The sequence below is a fragment of the Heteronotia binoei genome, chromosome 4 (assembly GCF_032191835.1).
Source record: "Heteronotia binoei isolate CCM8104 ecotype False Entrance Well chromosome 4, APGP_CSIRO_Hbin_v1, whole genome shotgun sequence".
Classification (NCBI taxonomy): domain Eukaryota; kingdom Metazoa; phylum Chordata; class Lepidosauria; order Squamata; family Gekkonidae; genus Heteronotia; species Heteronotia binoei.
Window position 1 is genome coordinate 81,483,654 of NC_083226.1, and position 22,186 is coordinate 81,505,839.

The window sequence follows — 22,186 nt, forward strand, 5'->3', positions numbered from 1 at the left end:
TCAGAAAAATGGCAACAAGATTCAATGGCTTAGTCTTCCCCACCCCCTCCCAAAATATCTGCCATTGGTCATGAACAGGGACCTGATTTTTCAAGGATCAATTCAATAGTTCATAAATCTGTTAATCTTCCACATGTTTCTTCATTATATTCCTCTCTATCCATAGTACATTAGCTTTTTGCACATGTGTGTGAACACTTGCCTGACAGAGCCTTCAGATTGCTAACTTTGCTGTGTTTCAGATTTCCCTAAATATGGTTGTTTATGGTTGTTTGTTAACCATTTTGGGTGTGGGCTGGAAACTAACTTTCTGTTTAGCTACAAGTAGGTTTATAATCCACCTCCTTCAAGTTGCTTTGTTTTGAGAAGACTGAAGCATAGCAAAATTAGAGATAAGAGGCTTGTGTTTTAGCCTTCACCATACAAAAGGGGGTAGATTAGAAATCCACTCTCTAGGAGGAATTGGGTCCTCATAAATTCCTAGGATTTTTACACAGAAATACTGAAAAACTGCCATAGTATAGTTCATATCATGGCAGAATCATAAAAACATGGATTCTTATGATTTTTACATTGGGTTACCCAAAACACACTGGCAGGATTGGGATGGTGCTACAGGTGGAGAAAGGGCTCCTGTATAATAGCCCCCCCCCCCCAGTTTTCTCTTGTAAAGACTGAACTGGGGGAGTTATTTAATCAATTTTGCTGTTCCATGTGGATTGTCTGTGCCTTTTGGAGCAGCAAATTTGGTGGAATAGAAGAAGAAGAAGAAGAAGAAGAAGAAGAAGAAGAAGAAGAAGAAGAAGAAGAAGAAGAAGAAGAAGAAGATGATATTGGATTTATATCCCGCCCTCCACTCCGAAGAGTCTCAGAGCGGCTCACAATCTCCTTTATCTTCCTCCCCCACAACAGACACCCTGTGAGGTGGGTGGGGCTGAGAGGGCTCTCACAGCAGCTGCCCTTTCAAGGACAACCTCTGCCAGAGCTATGGCTGACCCAAGGCCATTTCAGCAGGTGCAAGTGGAGGAGTGGGGAATCAAACCCAGTTCTCCCAGATAAGAGTCCGCACACTTAACCACTACACCAAACTGGCTCTCTGCTTGAGTTTAACTTGAGAAAACTGCTGGGGGGAGGGGGAAGCAGGACAGTTTGGTCCCTCCCTCTTTTAAAAAGAAGCACTTCACCAGGGCTTCTGTGTCACTGTGGGAACATGGAAAAGTAAGTGTAACTAAGTGAAGAAATTTAATATGTAGTTGATTTCCAGGAGGGGTCTTCATTTCCCTAACTGCTCTCTCTCTTTCTCTCTCTGTCTTACTCTGTCTCTGATTCATATCTTGCCCTCCCCTGCAAGTGTGCTCAGGGTGGGTTACAAAAGTCAGTGAAACATGTAACATGATTAAAAACATTAAAATAAACAACACATTAAACAAGCAGCAACAATAACAACAGCAAAAAAACCAGATAAAAGCCAAATTTCAATTGGATCACAATAAGATGGCTATTATACAGTGAGTCTCCTGTTTGTGGAAGGCTGAAATAGCCAAACTCTCTGATCTCGAACTTTTCAATGTTTTATTCTTCCCCTAGCACAGCAAAGGAGGATGTGTAGATTAGAAACCCATTCCTACAGTGACTTCCTAATCCACACACACATCCCCGCCTCGGTACTAACAGTCATTGATCAATTCTGCGGCAAAAACCATGCAAACATGTTCAGCAGGAGTTTATGGTTGTTTGGTAACCAAACAAATTGAATGATAGATTCACAACTGATCAACACCTTTGAATATAGTAAGTCCAACTGTTGGATGTGTTTGTGGCAGAACTCACAGCATCCCTAATTCAAATTATAATTGAGAGCCAGTTTGGTGTAGTGGTTAAGTGCGTGAACTCTTATCTGGGAGAACCGGGTTTGATTCCCCACTCCTCCACTTTCAGCTGCTGGAATGGCCTTGGGTCAGCCATAGCTATCGCAGGAGTTGTCTTTGAAAGGGCAGCTGCTGCAAGAGCTCTCTCAGCCCCACCTACCTCACAAGGTGTCTGTTGTGAGGGAGGAAGATAAAGGAAATTGTGAGCTGCTCTGGGACTCTTGAGATTTGGAGTGGAGGACAGGATATAAATCTAATGTCATCATCATCAAATTGGTAGTCTGAACAATAGAGGTTAAAGTACAGGATAAGCTATTTGGTTTTCAGTGTTCCTGGCATTAAATTGGTGACCAAAAATTCTATTTCCTAATCTATGCTAAAAAGCTTCTGTGACATTTTACCCAATATTCCACAAGATTAGAGTTTAGTGCAAGTTCTCATGTGACTTTGAGTGAGACAAGGAAACTGGGCACATATAACTGAAGGGATTTAATCATTAATGACATACATGGAAGCATATGTTCTGCTACTAACCTATAGCTCCGTTTCTTCAAACAACAAGCTGCAACAAACACAGTATAACACAGCTTAGTTACTCCAGAAATGAAAGTGATCATACCCAGACGGACCTGTTCCACCAGGCCTTTAGTTGAGGTGGCGGATATCACTGAACACCAACATGGCCTCACTGCTACATGCAGGCCCCTTTGTGAATTCTACTTAGATCAGGAACTGGTCTTGACTGCTGCCATCTGCAGGGGTCATTTTGTAGAAAAAGAGGTGCCAAAGCTCATTGGCACAACTCATTTGCATATGCCACACACCACTGACATTGCTGGAAGGTGTACTATATCAGCTCAGCATCTACCTTAAAATGCTTCTTGAATTATAATTGTCATAATGAAATCTTACTTCCATCATACTTTCTAAATTACTTTCTTCTATGTGGCTACAGTGGTCTGATGAAGATTTCCATCTGTTGTGAGACCAAGACCCCCTAACCCAGTGCTTGTGGACAGTGTTAAGTGTCATCTGAGTGCCAAACTCTGTGCATTGCCAAAAGGACTTCATGTCTTTACCTTGAAGTCATTCTGTGTCAGGCCTGCTATGGTCCCAACCTCCTGAACCAAGGCTGTGCCACTCCAGAAACACACAATAACTAAGCACATCCCAAAAGCAAGGACTCTCAGCTGCCAGCACATACACACTGCTTATCCAGCAAGATGGAACCGCAGACTCCACTGCAACCATGAGCTGTCCAAAGGCCCCACTTCAATGGAGTGTGCCCCGATGGAAATCATCATTCTCAGGCACTGTCTTTGGGCTTTTCCCTGTGTTCCTGCCATGGAAGCAAAGTGAGAGTACCACGTACACTGGGTGTGACTAAGATGCACTGAATGTATTATCAATGTTATCTGGGGATGAATCTGGTCAGCCATTGAGAGCCAGACTTAAGACAAAGACTGTGCCAGACCAGCTGAATGGATCCTCCGGAGCAGTAAGCAACACAGAACATGTCACCATTGTGTAGTTCTGGGTGTCACTTTAGATAACAATTCGGCCCTAAAGGATCCCCTTAGATAGCATTATTTAGATGTGTTAAGACCATCTACACCCTTAATCCTTTCCAAATGTCATTATGGAGCCTCCCCTCCTCTGAGGTCATAGCCCACCTGACCTAGTGTCATAGCCCACCTGATCCCTGTGTCACTGCTCATCTGACCTCACCTCTCCCTGAGGGTACAGGACCATCCTTAAAAGGTCTGACACATGGTTCTCCAGCTGTGCATCTGACAGTACCTCTACCTTGCTGTTTAGATTCACCCCCAAAACCTGATCAGTTTAGGGTCCATATAGTGATGTACGCTGGCTGTGTCTTGCTCCCCTTCCCCTTTTATCGTCACTATTGGACATTTTGTCAGAAGATTACGAGAAGGCAAAGTATCACCCTATCTATGTTTTATCCCTGTGTTACCCCTGTCAATTTCATCCCTATTTTTCTTAGGATCTGTATGATTGATGAATGTACTGTTTTATCTTGTATGCATGAATGAATTTTCTTAATAAAATATACTTTTAGTTTACCAGTAATCTCCTTTTAGTTTACCAGCAATGGGAAATTCTGGGAGGACTGCCTTCTGTATACACAGGTTTTTGGTCCTGCTTCAGTTGGCCATCTGTGCCCACCAAACTAATTCCCCTAAACCTCATTTGAGGGCAATTTGGCTAACACTGTCTGCTTTATATGTTTTGGTTATTTTCCCATTTTTTGTGGAGAAAAATATTAGAAAGTTTGTCAAATCTTACAGTTCAGCAAAATTCTCACAGAAGGTTTTAACAATGGAGCCCAGAAGCAAGTATTGGGAGGGGGGGTAAGAAAGAAAGGGCACAATAAAATTGACAGGTTCTGGGGTTCTGCTCCTGTGACCTCCTGCCCAAAATGAGGCCTGGTCATCTGTTTTGTGTCAGTCAGAGTTTAGGTTTTTTACTTGGCTGTCATCTGAATTTGTTAATTTGGAAATTTTCTACTTGTTTTTATCTAGTTATTTTAAAATTATGTAATTGTTTTATTGTTGCGACCTGCCCTGAGCCCATTTTCAGGAAGGGAAGGATAGAAATGCAAACAAACAAACAAACAAATAAATAAATATTAGCTGAATGTTAAATAGCCTTAAAGTAACTTTGAATCTTCTTATCAAGCTAAAACAGATGAAACACAAATGAAATACAATGGTTTTTTTTTCATTGCTGGTTTGAAATGTCTACAGTGGATCATACATTTTTCTTGTAAGGGGTTAGTACCAGTGTTCCCTCTAAGCTGAGTTAGTGTGAGCTAGTTCACAGTTTTTTAGCCTCCAGCTCACACATTTTTGTTTTAACTCAGGAAAATGGCCCCAGAGCAAACTAATTTATGCAGTAGCTCACAACTTTAATGCCAGTAGCTCACAAAGTAGAATTTTTGCTCACAAGATTCCACAGCTTGGAGGGAGTATTGGTTGGTACACACTAAATACAGAGACAGTATATGAATCTTCTCATTTAAAAAAGATACACTCATTTTTTAACTTCTAAAAAATTATGGAGAAAACTCAAGTAAGTCATGTTTGAAATTAATGATATTTTCATGCACTGTAAATGGACATTCTGCCTCACAGAGCCATGTAAAAAGTTGCAATACCTTGTTAAAATAGAAAATAACACTAAAATTTGTAGGTATTTTGGTATTGTTCTTAATATAATCTTTTTATTAAATTCAGTCAGGCCTAATTTAAACAATGGTGGCTGAATTAGCCTTGGCATACTATTGCAACTATGCTTAATGTAGCACTTGTTTTCTTTAAATTAAATAAAGTTGAATCCTCTTTTAAAAGTCTGAATTAGCCTTGGCACACTATTGCAACTATGCTTAATGTAGCACCTGTTTTTATTAAATTAAATAAAGCTGAATCCTCTTTAAAAGTCTGAGGTTGCTGTTAACATCCTGTTAAAGACAACAACAAAATTACCATTTCATGGTTTCATGTTAATCTTTGAATTTCAGAATATACTAACAGCTTGCTTTTAAAATGAAGAGGAACTGAATGTCACTGAAATTCAATTAAATCTTCAGTCACTAAGCAACTTTAATACTGTTTTGAAATTCAGACCAATTCCTCACTAGCAGTTGCTCCACCCCTGGGCTTCTGCTTTCTACAGCTCAAGTGATTGATTCCCCACTAGTTCCTGCATGGGTGCATTTTGACCCACAGTTCCCTTCAATTTTCCCCGTGATTTCTTTATCTTGTTTTTTTAGAGATCAGGAAGGCATGGGGAAAACTGGAGGGAGCCATAGGTCAAAATGCACTAAGAAAGCAGAAGCCCAGAGGCAGAACATCTGCTAGTGAGGAATCAGTCTCATATGCCAAGCAGCAAAAAACAAAATGCCACTAACCTCCGAAGTAGTAAGTGTCCCCAGAAAATATCTGCAAAGGTACTGAAGCATGAGAGGAAGAGGCTGCATCATTGTCTATTATTAAGCTTACACGGTTTCTTTTAGCTGTCAGAAAAACAGAATGCCACTGTCCATCATGTAATCCAGCACCTGGAAGCAAAAGAAAACATTTCAAGCAAACAGAATTGATTAAAATATCAGCATGATATTCTGAAGCCTTTCAGTATTGAAAAAATTAGAGGAATTGCTAGAAATGCCTTTCCAGCTGTTGTCAAATGCCACATTTGGAGGGATATTTTCTTCACTATTTTATAACAGGAGATGCCGGAGAGGTGGAGCTGCAAATGTAATGTTTCCTTGCATAAGAAACATTATCAATATATGTAATTCTCAACATGGCCAAATCTGTGGATATTCCAATGCAGAACTTGGAGCTGTGAATTGAGACCCAGGTTTTTGAGAATTTCTTTAAATTTTTGCAGAAAAATCTGATTTTTGTTTTAAAAAATGAGGGACTAACCTTGCCCAAATGCCAGTATGGTTTAGTGGTTAGAGTTTGAAACTAGTATCTGGGAGATTCAGCTTCAATTTACCACTCTGCCAAGAAAGCTTACTGGTGACCTTGGACCAATTACGCAGACTCAGCCTAACCTACCTCATTACATTATTGTGAGTACAAAATGGAAAAGAGAATGATGTCATGTACTTTCTGTCACTCTTATGGAGAAAGGAGGGGTACAAATGTATTAAATAAATAATAAATGTATATGAAGGTGGAGAGCAGTTAAGAGGAGGGTTAGTGGGTTGGAAAAAGAGAAGAAAGCAAAGGAATGAGTACATGGGCCTGTTCAGACACACAGTTTAATCAGTTGTTGTTTCCTACTGGATTAAAAGTGGCAGATCAGACAGCAACATCTGCCTCCCGGGAGTCAATCATTGTCGCCCCCCTCTAATCCTTATCCAAACCGGATTATTTGTTATCTGCTCCTTTGCAGTGTTTTTTGAGTTGTCCGGTATCACCTTGTAGTTTTCTCCATCTGGATAGTTCTGCTGAGATATTAACCAACTTCTGGATGTCTGAAGGCTGTCCCAGAGTCAAAGAGCCTCAGGCATCTGATTTGCGGTCACCATTTTTTTTTTTACTACTTAGTGATATGTGCATAACTGCATACCCACATAATGTTTTCTGACCTATGTGCATGCACACGTGCGCATATGTGCATGATGTACTTAAGCACATAATAATGGGGAAAATAAAAAAAACCCTGCATGGTGCCGTCGTGTGGATGGCAGAAGATGGTTTCACCACAGAGTGATTCAAATTGCAGTATGGCAGTCTAATCGATAATATCCGGAACAAAGATATTCAGAACAGAACTGGGTCAGTATAACACGGACTCAACACGCTGTGTGAACAAGGCCTATAAGTGACTTTGGAAGCTTTGACATTGATTTTAGTATGGTTTGGGTCCGCATTGGGGAGAAAGCTAGGGCATAAATGAAGTAAATAAATAATCAGGTTTGCCATTTCCAATGATAGTGCCATTTGGCAGATTAATAAATACACTTGAGTTGCTTTTGCTAGGTTCAAATTACTTGTCTCTATTTGATGCCTGTTTGTTCTGCCATTTAGCTGTCAGTACTTCAGTACGAACCTATGCCATCAAGTCTTGAATTTTCTTCAGCAGCATACTAGAGTAAATTGTAGGTATTGAAATGTGACATCGTATTTCTTTCTATTGGAGACAGTCACAACTTCCAATTGTTAAGTTTTAAAGCTTAATGAAGAACCTGGATAGCAACAAGGTGGTTCAGCCTTTTCATAACTATTGTCTAGGTAGCTGATGACCAGCTTACAAAAGAAGATACATAAGAGGAATATACAACCCCTCACAGAATAGATCTTGATTTATTGTACATTAATAAAGGTTGAATGTACATAGTACTTTCTGCTTTTGCATGTGGACAAAGAAAACTTTATAAATCTCTTATAATAAACTCTCAGAACTCCGCTAAAACTAATACGCTCTGATTTAATTATCATATATTGTATGTGTGAACGCTGGGTCATAAGTCTTTGCCTGTAGGGGAACAAACCTGTCCAACTATCCATAATTTAATTATCCAATCTCCAAATGCAGATTTGATTTGCTCCAATGAATATTGCAACAACAAACACTTCAAACATATGTGAAGAAAAGTTCACTTGTATGGTTTGGCTAGATAGCTTGCTGTTGCAGAAAGCAAAGCAGGAACCATGTTGGAAGATTTAATGCTGAACAAAAGATACACTTAGATTTGCAACCACACCTGATGTTCATTTTCCTCATATGCAAACAATTAAATTCTGCTTTAACATACCACTTTGATTTTTTTGTTTTGTTCTGAAGTTGGTTTTTTTTGGAGAATATTTCAGAACTTTAGATTTGTGTTTGAAGCTTAAGTAGTGTGTCATGAAAGTACATCAGTAAGCCAGTTAGAAATGACATCATATTGGCAAACCTGTTAAAGAGACACTAAACTAAGGTTGTGTCATTAACGTGTGTGTAATTGCGCTGTGATTTAAACTGCTCTGGAGGATGTCAGATACATCACAGAAAATTGCACATCAGTGACATTCTAACCATGGAATTAACATTTTCAGATACTGAGCCCTGGGAAACCTCTTAGTCATAAATTGGTATACTCGTTGCATTATTTATTTAAGTTTGTTAGCATGCAGCGCAGTTGATCCTTTTGCTACTAAAATCAATGTCAAAGCTTCCATTCCAGGCTGAAAACATTTATGTAAATCCTCAACCTAACATCAGATTGCTGTTAGCAACCATTCAATTATTTCAATTTTTATACTGTTGTTCAGGGCTTTTTTTGAGCAGGAATGTGCAGGAGCACAGTTCCGGCTGGCTTGGTGTCAGAGATGTGGCCTAATATGCAAATGAGCTCCTGTTGGACTTTTTCTACAAAAAAAAACCCTGCTGTTGTTACTGTTCATTACTGAGACTTGTAAGGAATTTTATGTATGCAGAAATGAAAAAACAGGATTGTAAGCATGTTTTCTGTGACTTACAGGTGTTCTGAATAAGAAGACATTACTGACTTCTGCCCTTCAGAGTTTGCCTTGTGTATGACTACTGCCATATTTACAGATACTGTCTTCGGTATTCCCTGTAACTTCTGTGGCCAACCAGAACTGAGAAGCTTGAAAAAACCGTGTTGGTCTTAAACATGATAAGCAGCACATTGAACCTTGAACTATGACAATGTGTATCAAATTTCAGAACCTCCATCCTGGCTGGATTTCAAAATAATTAGCTAATCAGGAGGTTTGCCTGTGTTATGTAAAGAACATGAGAGGAAATACAATACATTCAGACAATGTTATGCTGCAATTTGAAAGAGGCCATATCTGAAAAAGAATGAAAGACACCAAGACAAAGAGCTCTCCACATTGCTTTCATAATCCTGCATTTCAAACACACATAGAAGTGATTCCACACAATTATTTTCATATAGAAATTATTTGCTTTCTGTTACCTGCAGTGATGTCACTCTGTGTCTTTCCTGGTTTATAGATGCTGAGTTTAACCTTTCCATCACTAAGATACAAGAAAAGGCCACCTGCAGATTGGAAGAGTTTGCTTGAAAGCAAGAGCCCTTCATTGTTCCAAGTCCGAAAATGAAAAACAACTGAAATTTCATCTTGTCCTGAAGTGCCAGGCAATGCAAGATAACTATTGGAGTTCAAAAAGGTGACAGGAACAATTGGGGGCTCTGCACAAGAGAAGGATATATTGCCCTAGAAACAAAGGAAATGAGGGAAACATTAGATAAAAGCAGAGTAAAAGAATTTTATCCATACATGTCAGCTTGCCTGCATAAGTAACTGGGCAAGAATTAAATAGAATATTGGCTTGGCTTGCCTATTTCAATCCATGATACAGACAAGCACAGATTATCAGACTTTTCAAGAAATATCAGTCAGATGATCTGTTCTGTCACAGCCATAACAGTTAATGATGGCCTTTTTAGGATGGCCTTTACCTAACCGAATGACTGCTGGATTCGCCCAAGTGACTCTGCCATAATTTTACATCTAACAGAATAGCACCAGAAATGTTAATTTTAAAATTGGAATGTTTTTAGGTGAGTGTGTTTTTAAAATCCATTGTATAATTTTTTATATGGATTAAGATGTTGTTAGCTGCCCTGCGCCTGCTTCGGCGGGGAGGGTGGGATATAAATAAAATGTTATTATTATATTATTATTTTCCAAATAAAATCAGGATAAACATAAGGCTTGATGACACTACTAAAGGACCCCAGACAAGTGCCTTGGGACAACAAAAATGAAGATTTTTTTTAACTGACTGGAATAAATGCAAGTTTAACTGTGAGCATACAATTCATTCTATGTGAAGAAGGGCAACTTTTGAGACAAGAAAGAATCCTTCTGTGAATGGAAAAATATATTTGGATTCAATTCAATGGTTAGAATCAAACCCAAAAGGTTTCCTAAAACAATTCAGAAAAAGAATGAACACTTGGCCATGGCCTTGGAAGAATAACATACAACATTTGTGTATGTGTTTTATTACCAGAAATTTTAAAAATAATTCTTTATAAATAAAACTACATTAAGATTAGCATTAAACTGAACTGACCCACAGTGAAAAGGCAAGAAGGCTAATTTGCCTTTTTAAAACCTGAACATTGCACCATCTGTGCATTCCCCTGTTCACATCTTTTGGATAGCTGCCTGGAAGCTACCTGTTTAACAACAGATTTCATAGTGAAACAAAACTTGACCATTTTACATTCCAAATACATTTTCTGAATATTTAATAATGAAAGTAATATGGCCATTTTAAAGAGTTCTAATAAATATTGAAGAAGTAATTCTGATTCTAATTTGCTTATACCACTGTACATTATTTAAATTCACAACTTTAAAAAAAATAATACAAATAATAAAGATATTTGCTATAGCTAATGAAAAAAAATGTAGGTATAGTTTACGTGTAGCCCCAAGTCTAGATTCTATATGAAGGTAGGATGGCCCATGTACATCTCAGGAATAATATGATTCAGGGGGGAAAGGCATGCTCTTATAAGCATATTATTCATAGCTTTCTTTGTAGCAGGAACTCCTTTGCATATTAGGCTACACCCCCCTGGTGTAGCCAATCCTCCAAGAGCTTACAGTAGGCCCTGTACTAAGAGCCCTGTAAACTCTTAGAGGATTGGCTAAATCAGGGGAGTGTGGCCTAATATGCAAAGAGGTTCCTGCTACAAAAAAAGCCCTGATATTATGTAAACTGAATTGTTCATGTGACAGTTGGGAAGCATGATGCCAAGATTTGTATCCATTTCCCCAGGGCTTTTTTTTTGTAGGAGGAACTCCTTTGCATATTAGGTCACACACCCCTGATGTAGCCAATTCTCCTGGACCTTACCATAGGCCTTGTACTAAGAGCCCTGTAAACTACATCAGGGATGTGTGGCCTAATATGCAAAGAAATTCTTGCTAAAAAAAAAAGCCCTGCATTTCCAAATTCCTACAAAACCTATATATGGGTCCTTATATAAATTATAGAAGCAATTATATTCATAATAAAAGACAGAAAAATATCCATGGAATTCCTTATATCTTAGGATAGCACTGTAAGCTACTTGTAGACATAATCTATTTATACACATAACATGTAACTAGGCTTCCCAATCACCATGTCCCAGCGGGGGATCTCCTGGTTTTACAAGTTTCCCCCCGCCCCCCCCCAGCCAGCTAGCCAGCGGGGGAAGCCCCACCCCCCACAGCCCCCACAGCTCTAGATCTCCAGCAGTTTTAGGGAATAATGGGGAATTGATCCATGGATATCAGGGGCTCTAAGGGGGCTGTGTTTTGAGGTAGAGGCACCAAATTTCCAGTATAGCATCTAGTGCCTCTTCTCAAAATACCCCCCAAGTTTCAAAACGATTGGACCAGGGGGTCCAATTCTATGAGCTTCCAAAGAAGGTGCCCCTATCCTTCATTATTTCCTATGGAAGGAAGGCATCTAAAAAGGTGTGTGGTCCCTTTCAATGTGATGACCACAACTCCCTTGGATTTCAATTACGCTTGTCACACCCTTGCTCCTGGCTCTGCCCCCAATGTCTCCTGGCTCCACCCCCAAAGTCTCCTGGCTCCATCCCCAAAGTCCCCAGATATTTCTGGAATTGGAGTTGGCAACCCTACATGTAACTAAAGGGTGACTCAGATCAGGGCACCACAAAACTTGTGGCACTCCAAGCTTACTATGGCTAGATGTAGAAACTGTAAAATGTTAAACCCCGTCCCCATCAGATTTTCTGCCCTTAAATTCCTGTCCCCCAGAGCTGCTTGTAAAGAAAATTAAAAACTGAAATAAATTTAAAAGATAGCAATTAAACTCACTGGAGTCTCCTACATAAAGACACCACTTCCAGGAAACACTGTGAAGTGACAGTAGTAGCTCTAGGAATTGCCACCCCCACACTATGTAACTGCCCTTCACCCACCACTTCCCAGGCTGCCCTGACAACCCTACATCCCTTCCAAACTGCTGATCCATCAGAATCTCCAACTTAAAATTTTCTCTATATATGCAAAGTTAGTACATCAGTGCAACATTAAAGCTCATGAGAGAACTTATATGCAAAACATTTTCTATATCAAGAAGCATTCAATCCTTTATTACAGGTCGAAGTGGCATGATACAAACTGTATTTTTGAATTATATCTTGGTTATTATGGGACAGTGTTTGGGAGGCATCTTCCTTCTTTATGTCATAATGGCTGATTACAGACTGGCACTTTGGGTCGACTCAGAGACGTCTCTGAGATCAACCCAAAATATATGTCCACATGTCAACATCTGTTGGCCGCCCCGTCCCATACTTACCTCGTCCTCTGGGCCGATCCACTCAGCTCAAAAAGGGACCACTGCAAAAGTGGTCCCTTTTTGCTGGGGCAGCTCCAAGGCAGCTCCCGGCGGTCTGGAAGGATAGAGAGCACCTGAAGAGCGCCCGGGGAGCCATGAGTGAGACTCCTGAGTGTTCCACACACTCCCCGGGTGCCCACAGCCCGCCCCTTTCCTCAAATGCCATCCAGAAGCTCCAAGGCACTCAATTTCTGGTCGTCTGTATTCGGTGTGGCTGTCAGCCACCCCAAAAGCGGCCGTCTTTTATCAGCCTTTGTGTAGCACATGGTGGGAAAAGACTGAAACAAGCTCTGATCATTTGGAGTCTTCACCTCCAGTCTTTTCTGCAGATCCTTCATGCATAACACTTTGCATTACATTACACAAAGATTCAGTAATACTGCATTCTGCTGCATTACTTACGGCTTTATTCATAAACCAATTAAACAGGAGTACTTAATTTTAAACCAGTTTCATCCCAATGAAATTAATGTGACACAGTTGCCTTAAATCCAGTTGGCTAACTGCTTTGTGGATTGCAATCTTATGCTGTGATTGGAATGTCCTTATAAATTAGGTAACAACTTAAAGTGCCCTCTTTTATATTTCTCTTACCATTATTGTGATTTGAAGTTTATGTCTTTTTGCCAAATCAATAACATTCACACCATTGTAATAAAGATTTTCAAAGCATCCCTGAAATGTTTTCCATGGTAATATCCCTGGTTTTCCAGGCATTGGAATCCCTCCAAAACTGAGCTTAGAACGAGAAGAAAAATCAATAATAGTTTAAAGTAATTTTCAGACAATCTGGTTGTAATGTTGGTGATAAAAATGTTAACAAGGGTACAGCAGCAACCACATATTGGACAATTTGGAATCAATCTATTTTCTATCTTTTAAAAATAGTCAGTGCATTAATTTGAAATATACAGACCATAGGAGAACAAATTCAGTAAGAAGGCAAGAAACAATCTATTAAATATATGTGCCTTAAATCTCAAAAATCCCTGTTGTTTTATTCAGCCATTTTAAGAAAGGAAATGTACCTTAATTTAGCACATTAGAATTTATATAAAATATTATTCAGGTTTTTTTCTCATTTTTCTGCTTCAACATGTGATATAAAATGTTTGCATTACATTAAGACATCATAATTAATAGGTCCTTGTGACCATTGCAATTGATAAATGAAATGCAATGCATTGTAGCAAATATTGGTTGTTCTTGTACAAGAACCCTAAATAAGGACATTAAACACCACTTGATGGGTTTAAGTTAAACCGTTTAAAAATTTATTAACAGCTGATTTACATCACTGAGATTAGTGTGAGCTGCACTAATAGGCAGTCTACCACAGCTACTAGTGTTTGGGGGCAAACTCACCCTGTCTCCAAACTCAGCCAGCATTATTGCTGCATGCAAAACAGTGCCAAGAACTGTTAAGCATTATTGCTCCACAGTCCCTTTTTACTACTAAGGGGTTGGTTGATGTTGCTCAATCACCAAGGGTGTTCCCTCCCTAGCCCATGAGGCTCCTTGAGCCATGGACAAGTTAGCTTTGGGACAGTCCCCTATGCTTAGATGGCTCAGGGTGCTTGCCAAGTATCCCTATTTGTACTGTAGCAACTCAAACCATTGCTGTCAAATCTAATTGTAGCCTAACCAGTCAAAAAGATTAGGTCTAATTAGAGAAATGGTATGTGGAATGGTATAGTGCAGCCTGATTTTGTCAGACTTTGGAAGCTACTTGGATGGGAGCCCACCAAAGACTGCAGAGAAAGACAATGGCAAACCACTTCAGCTTAATCACTTGCCCTGAAGACCCTATGGAACTATGACTTGATGGCCCTTTACACACACACAGTAATAGAATACTACTCTTCTCCAAGGCACTATGGATCAGGTGAGGAATCATGTGCCTGCAGCCCTCAGCGCAGCGGTTGGGCTGCAGAGGCACGAGTTTGCCTCCCCGGACGGGGAGAGACAGAGGGCGCCCATTTAGGCGCACAGGCTGGAGGGCGAGGTCTGGCTGATTGACAGCCAGACCTGCGCTCCTCTCAGTCTGCATCAGGCGCGACTTTGGCTGGGACGTTTTTTTGAAGGCTCCATGGTCGGCTGGGATGCTTTTTGAAGGCTCCGCGGTCGGCTGGCTGTTTTCTCGGCGGGACAGGCTTGCGTCGGGAGGATTTTCGTCGTCGCTGATCTGCTCTGCTGGCGTCTTGGCTGAGTCCTTCTGGTTTTTGGAGGGGGGTGGTCAGGCCCAGGCTTCTGGAGCGTTGGGGGGCTGTCCTGGTGGATGGCGGGCTGATAGTGTGTGCGGTGTTGGAGTCCCAGGAGTGGGATCTGCTTGGAGGGCATTTGGGGGTGTTTCTCTGGGTGCCTGAAGCATGCCTTCTATTCCATTTGAAGTCGCCCTGTGGTGCAGAGTGTTTGGGCTGCAGTACAGCAGTCCTAAGCTCTGCTCACAACCTGTGTTCGATTCCCGGTGGAAGCTGGGTTTTTTAGGTAGCTGGCTTGAGGTTGACTCAGCCTTCCATTCTTTTGTCTGGTTGGGGGGCTGGTTTGTGGCCTTTGAGGCAGACCCTTCAGGGTGTGGCCTGGTTGTACGGTTAGAGCCTGGTGGGCGGACATTGTGTATATTTTCTGCCCGGTAATAGGGAGGGCGGCCATCTTGGGTCCATTCAATTGAGGGGGCAGCAGCAGCCATTTTAGGCAGCATTTTCCCCGGCAACAGGTCTGTCAGCCATCTTGGGCTTATTCAACAGTGGGGGTGGCGGTGGCCATTTTAGGTTTCAGTTTTGCCTGATAACAGGGCTGTCGGCCATTTTAGGCTCCAATTTGCCCGGTAACAAGGCATCGGCCATTTTGGGGCTCATACATCAGAAGGGTTGGTGTAGAGTTCTTTAAGAGTTTTGTGTTGTCATCATGGCTGGTGGTAAGGGGTCTGGGAAGTCTAAGGGCAAGAAGCCGGCACCCAAGACACCTAGGGCACCGCGTAAGAGACCTCCACCTCCTGCATCTTTGTCTGATGAGGAGGGTGACAGGGTGGTGGAGGCTAACATTATGAGCAGACTGAGGGCGCTTGAGCAAGCGTCAGGTCTGCCTTGTCTTGGGGGGCTAGACGGTCCTGGGACATCCAGAAGGGGTCGCCAAGCCAACATTTTAACTAGGCTTTATCACCTTGAGGGCAGGTCTGCTGCTGCATCTATGGATGCTGGGTCCATTGGGGCGGATGCTGCAGTGGCTGCTGGAGCATTTGGTCTGGGGACGGTGGTTGTTCCTTTTGGATGGGCTGGTAAGTTGGCCGGAAATTTACAGGTTGGTAGTGGTCAGGCTTGGCCATGGGGTCCTTGTGGCCCCACCTTATTGGCTGGACAAGGGTGCCCCTCGTCTAGTTCAGGCATGCCTTCTGCCTCTGGGTTTGGGTCCCCTGTTACCTGGCCTGGGTTTAGTGGGCAAGGGGGGCCTTGCGAGGCTTGTGCGGGTGCTGGTCAATTGGGTATGGCTAGCCCCTTCATTGGGGCACCTTCCCTGTATGGGATGGTGCCTTTTGCTTCTTTGACCTTTGGAGATGTTGATCTACCATTGAGTGACCACCTGCTCCCCGCAACACATGAGAAAATATTAAAAGGGGAGTATGTGGATATATTTTCCTTGCTCTTTAGGGAATTGGAAAAAAAAGATAAGGAGGATTTAGACAAAAAAGAGAAGGAAAAATTGAAGAAGCATAAGGTGGACAGAACCTGGGCCAATTGGCTTCCAGGGTTCTGTATATATGCAGGGGTGATCGCCCGGGCCCAGCCTTGGAGGGCTGCAGCCCTTTTTCAGTATTTGGATATTATATATAAGGGCTATACGGCCTTTAGTGGCCCGGCGTGGCTACAGTATGACGAAGAGTTTCGGATGAGGGCTGCCCTTTATCCGTCTCTTCCGTGGGACAGGATCCACCAGCAGCTTTGGCTGCAGGTTATGTCCCCTGCCAGGCCTAATCTGGGTGACCACTCCAAAAGCGGTCATTTGGTAAATAGGTCCTCCTCCGCTGTGTCGGCTTCGTCAGGCTCTCCCCGCGGCGCTGTGGGGCAGGCAGTTCAACCCCACTTGCTCTGCTGGGAGTTCGGTTCCCTTGGGTTTTGCAACAGGAAAGCATGCCACTTTAGGCACGAATGCCCCTTGTGCGGGGGCTCACATTCCTTTGACAGCTGCCCCAGAGCCAGGGGACGTAAGAACCCAAAAAAGCCTGGGGGAGGTGGAGGAGCCTTTTCAGCTAAAAAAGGGCCCCAGCTCGATAAGGGTGGGGCCTTTTGAACGGTGGCTGGCAGACATTAAGTCAGCCTTTCGCCTTTTGCCTGTTCACCCTGCTGATTTTGAGCTCTTGGGGTTTCGTTTTGAAGGGCAATTTTACATGGACAGAGCATTGCCAATGGGCTGCTCTGTATCATGTTCAGCTTTTGAATGTTTCAGCACATTTTTAGAACGGGCTGTGCAGGCGAAAGTGGGTTTGCAGGACGTCGTTCATTATCTGGACAACTACCACTTTGTGGGTCCTTTAGGATCATTATCTGGACAACTACCACTTTGTGGGTCCTTTAGGATCAGGGCATTGTGCTCAGCTGCTGTCTGGCTTTGTTGAGCTGGCTGAGGAGCTGGGGGGTTCCGCTAGCGCCTGAGAAGACTGAGGGACCAACCCTTTTTGGGGATTGAGATCGAAACTGTTGCACAGTTGTCAAGGGTGCCCCTTCAGAAAATAGTTGAGCTAAGGGCTAGGATTTCTACCTTTCTTCTTAAGAGGAAAGTTACGTTGTTGGAGTTGCAGCAGCTGGTTGGGCACCTCAACTTTGCTTGCAAGGTGGTTGCTCCTGGTAGGGCTTTTCTTACTGTCCGTCGTTCTAAGATAGATCAGTTGCGACGGGGTACAGTGTTGGAGCTTATGGCGGGATTACGCTTGCCTCAGCATAGAACTAGGGTCACACGCAGCATGAGGGATGATTTGGAGGTTCAGCAGGAATTTTTGGAGTCCTTTAATGGAGTCTCTTTTTGGAGGGACGATTTGAGGCTTGAAGCTAAGCTCCAGGTCATGTCTGATGCTGCGGGATCGTTAGGTTTTGGGGTCTACTTTCGTGGACATTGGTGAGCGGATAGTTGGCCTGACTCCTGGGCGCTGATGGGTGTGAACCGAGTTCTTATGTTTCTTCTTTCCCATTTTAGTCGCGGTTTGGCTGTGGGGGAAGGGTATGGCCAATCACACGGTGCATTTTTGGTGTGATAATATGGCGGTTGTCCACGTCATTAATTCCCTTACATCCAAATCCAGGCGGGTTATTCGGTTGGTGAGGGCCTTCACTCTGCGCTGTTTGCGGCTTAACATTTTGTTTTTAGCTAGGCATGTTCCGGGTGTGAGTAATGGGGTGGCTGATGCTCTATCTCGTAAACAGATGGAGAGGTTTCATCAGCTGGCCCTGGAGGCTGACAGAGAGCCGGTTGCAATGCCCCAGGAGCTATGGCTGATTGGAGAGCTGAGGCATGCAGAGTGATAGGTCTAGCCATTGCACCTAGTACTCGGAAGTCTTATGAATGGGCTGTGTGGCAGTTTGAGGACTTTTGGGCAGAGGTAGGGTATCGTAGGGTTTGGCCTTTCCCGGTGGAGCATTTGCTCCATTACTGTGTGTCGCTGCGAGGTAAGCAGTTAGCGGTGCGTTCTATTAGGGAGCGTCTGTCGACGCTGTCTTTTGCCAGCAAGGTGCTAGGTTATAGGGAGGATACAGCAGATTTTTGTATTCAAAAGATGCTGGAGGGTTGGTCCAGGGAGGCTGGGCCTAGGTTTGATACGCGGAATCCGGTGTTGCCGTTGATTCTGCGTGGCTTGAAGAGGGTGTGGGATGGGGTGTGTTCCTCATTATTCGAGGCATGCTTGGTGGCTTTCTTTTGGGAGCTTAGGGTGAGCGAGTTGGTGGCCCAATCCAGGAACAATGTTTCTGGTAGGGCGCTGCAGTTGAGGGATTTGCGGATGGCTGGGGGTAAGGCATTTATTACTGTCCGTCGTTCTAAGATGGAACAGTTGCGACGGGGTACAGTGTTGGAGCTGGGCAGTTGCTCTGAGCTTTATTTGTGTCCCGTGTCAGCTTTGGGGTAGTCAGGATGGGTTTTTGTTTATTCATTCTGAGGGTGCCCCTTTGACGAAGCACCAGTTTGGGGCTGTGATGTCTCAGGCTTTGGGTGAGTTGGGGCTGTCAGGGGTGCGGTTTGGGACCCGCTCCTTTAGAATCGGGGCAGCCTCAACTGCCGCTGCAATGGGGTATCCTTCCACCTCTATTCAGAGGTTGGAGCGTTGGCGTTCATCGGCCTATAAGGCCTATGTGCGGCCTTTACTTCGGCCATGAATGAGTTGGGTTTCAGGGAATGTTCTGTTCGGTTGGTGTTTAACTGTTTTTTCTTTTTAGATGCTGTTGTTCCTGGCCAGAGGAGCCAGAGCCAAGTTCTCATCTGCGGCCATAGCCATGTGTTTTGGGCCACTCTGCAAGCACGGAGAACTGCGGTGGGCTCTCAGCTGGGACTCAGCCAGCACGCTGTTATTGAGTGGCAGGGGCGCCATGGCCTTCAGTGGTCGGGCCTGCTGCCTTTACTGTTTCATGATAGAGTGGGTCCTCCTCCTCAGGTCTTAATAGTTCACCTGGGAGGTAATGATCTGGGGTTACTGAAGGGCAAGGCCTTAGTTTGGCAGGCCCGTGATGATTTTCTGCACATTCGGGAGCGATGGCCGGGGACCATCATAATATAGTCAGCCATGCTGCCCCGCCTGGTATGGTGTTCTGCTTTGGACCCCGCAGCGGTAGAAAGGGCCAGGTACAAGGCTAATAAGGAGCTTAAAAAGCTGCTCGAGAAAGGGTTGGGCCACTATCTGCCCCATCCGGATAGTCTGGTGAGATGTCTTGACCTCTACAGAGGGGATGGGGTCCATCTCTTGGAAAAGGGTAATTTGCTTTTCCTGAGAGATTTGCAGCAAGGGTTGCGGGTGGCTTTGGGCCTCCCGGTGGGCGCTAAGCCCAAAGTAGAGACTTGGCCTTAGTAGTGGCAGGTTTTTGGGGTTTAGGGCACTATGTGGCCAGGGGAGGACTGTGAAGCATCCCCCTTTGGGGGAATTTGGGGTCTGGCATGATCAACCCTGGGGTTTGAAGACCCGGGTGGAGATTGCAGACTGCCAGGAGACTCAGCTAGAGGGTGCTTTCTGGCGAGACGTGCATCTGTGTTTGGGCCCTCTGGTGTGGGCCTCCCTGCTGGGCCTGTCTGGAGGGAGCTGAAGCGCTCAGCTCTGGCTGGGGGGCTGGGTCTCTCGCCCATTATGGCAGGGGAACGGTCGTGGTGACCCCTAGCCCTGGCCAGGCCGCTGGTGGGGTACCCTTGCTGTTTGTGAGGTTAATTAATAAAGTGGCCCAATTTTATTCCAATCACTTGGTGTCTGTCTCATTATTTTGTCCTGGGGGGGGGCAAAGATCCCCTTCCCAGCCAAACTGAATGAGGTGCAAAACTTTCTGCTCAACCACTCAAAAGGTGACCAGACATTCTCACATTATTCATTTGGAGGGTGAGTTAAGCAACTTGCAGGGACAACCTGCTGTAGAGAGTAAGCTTCCATGGCACATCTCTTTGTACAAGCAAAAGCTGCTCTGCCATTTAAATGAAAGGGCAAATGGCTTTAGGTGGAAGAACTATAGCTAACCAAAACTTTATAATGTTGAATTGGGCATGATTCTGTGACTTGCTGCACTTACAAAAGATCAGTAAATCCAATATAAAGTTGTTCACACCAGTGCAAGGGGAAGCCAGCCTTTTCTAATGGCAGTAGCACCAGAATCTCACCTCAGCCTGTGGCTGTCAGGTTGCAGTTCAAGGGCCAACAGTGCAGCATTAAATTGTCCAGTGCTACAGCTGATGATACTTTTTCTGCCATTCCTGTTCCCAAACTTGTCACTCACATTATTCCTGCCTTCCTGTAGGTTGGTGATATATATGGATAACAGAGAAATGGAAGGAGTCTGTGAAGCCACAGATGCCTTTCATCCCATTGTCAGGTAATTCAAAGGTACAGGACTGATCTTCAAAATGCAAATTTGTCATTCATGCTGCTGCTGTATCTTTTCTTCTTCCCAACCCACAGTCCTATGTGGTGCTGCTATATTACACTCAGGACCACCAGGAGCTCCCCCCCATAGACTATACAATACAAATATTACAGTAACAGAATAAATATCTGGCTAGTAAATATTATAGAAATGTCAGGACCTTCCACTTGTAATACATGCAACAGCAATATTATTATTATTATTATTATTATTATTATTAACTACAGAGTGGAAACTCCAATACATCTGGATTTTAAAGTACTCCATCAAACAGCTCATGTCCCCTTTCAATTATATAATTGCAAATTGCATTTTCACAACGAAGTCTAATAAATGAAAGATAATTCTCACACCTCATTATCAAGGTCCAAATAACTGAATTCTCCCTTTGCATGAAAATGGCGAGTGTGCTTATCAACTGTAAAATTCACTTGATTATTGAAATGTTCAATGAGGACTGAATGCCAATGCTGATCATCGAAAAGGCTACCGAGAGTGATATTAATCTGAGCATCAGCAGAATACATTTTAGCATCACCTTCAAGAGGAGAAAAACAAACTGTTAGGTGTGTTGTAACACTGGAACTTATATGGTTAGTTTATTCATTGTTAAAAGTAGATTATGAGTGAGATAAACCTTCTAATGATACCTATGTTGATGAGTAAAGAAAGCCTTCCAGTAGCTAAAGCCAAGGTGATATGGTCTCCATTCTGTCCTTCTCTGTGGAGCAGGACCCCATCTCTCTGGATAGTTTTAAATTTCAGAGAAATTACATCTTTCAGTGCTGTTGTGGATTTGGGGTTAAATCTGTAAATCAGCAAACTGTTCCCATCAAAATTTGCCACCTCAGACCCTAGAAGCAACATAAATACAGGATATCTTACAACAAAAATAAAAAATATTGCATTTTCCCCCTATAATCAATACACAAGTTTAATACATTTCCTCGTTCCACTCTATAAACAGAATCAAAGTTGCTTTCCTAATGTGTCTGTCATGGCTGTTTCTAGATTTCTACATTGATAAAAAAGCAATATCCAATGCTTTAAGACAGGAGACATTTCAGAACAAAGCTAGTTACCAGTGGTAGTAAAGATGGTGGTGGTAGAGGAGGAAAGTCATTTCAAGTTCAGTTACATCCTCTTGGATCTTGCTAATTTGCATTTTAAAAGGTAATTTATTTTAATTTGGTATGATTATTTTTTTATACTTCTAGTAGCAATAAATTGCATCTAAAGAAGCAGAAGTGGGGATCCTTTTAAACTAATAATCTTTCTTACCTTCCCTTGACTTTTACAGATTCTCACCATGGCACTCTAAAACTGTTCCTG

General features: G+C 42.9%; 1 protein-coding gene across 1 annotated transcript in view; it reads right to left on the reverse strand.

The window, feature by feature from the left end:
- Positions 1-22,186, reverse strand: part of CNTNAP4 (contactin associated protein family member 4) — a 456,846-nt gene that overhangs the window by 159,695 nt on the left and 274,965 nt on the right. Inside the window, exons 5-9 of the mRNA XM_060235480.1 lie at positions 21,505-21,708; positions 21,208-21,392; positions 13,350-13,493; positions 9,334-9,595; positions 5,800-5,949 (exon numbers count right to left, since the gene is read on the reverse strand). Of these exons, the coding sequence (XP_060091463.1) occupies positions 5,800-5,949; positions 9,334-9,595; positions 13,350-13,493; positions 21,208-21,392; positions 21,505-21,708 (945 nt within the window). The remainder of the gene's footprint in view (positions 1-5,799; positions 5,950-9,333; positions 9,596-13,349; positions 13,494-21,207; positions 21,393-21,504; positions 21,709-22,186) is intronic.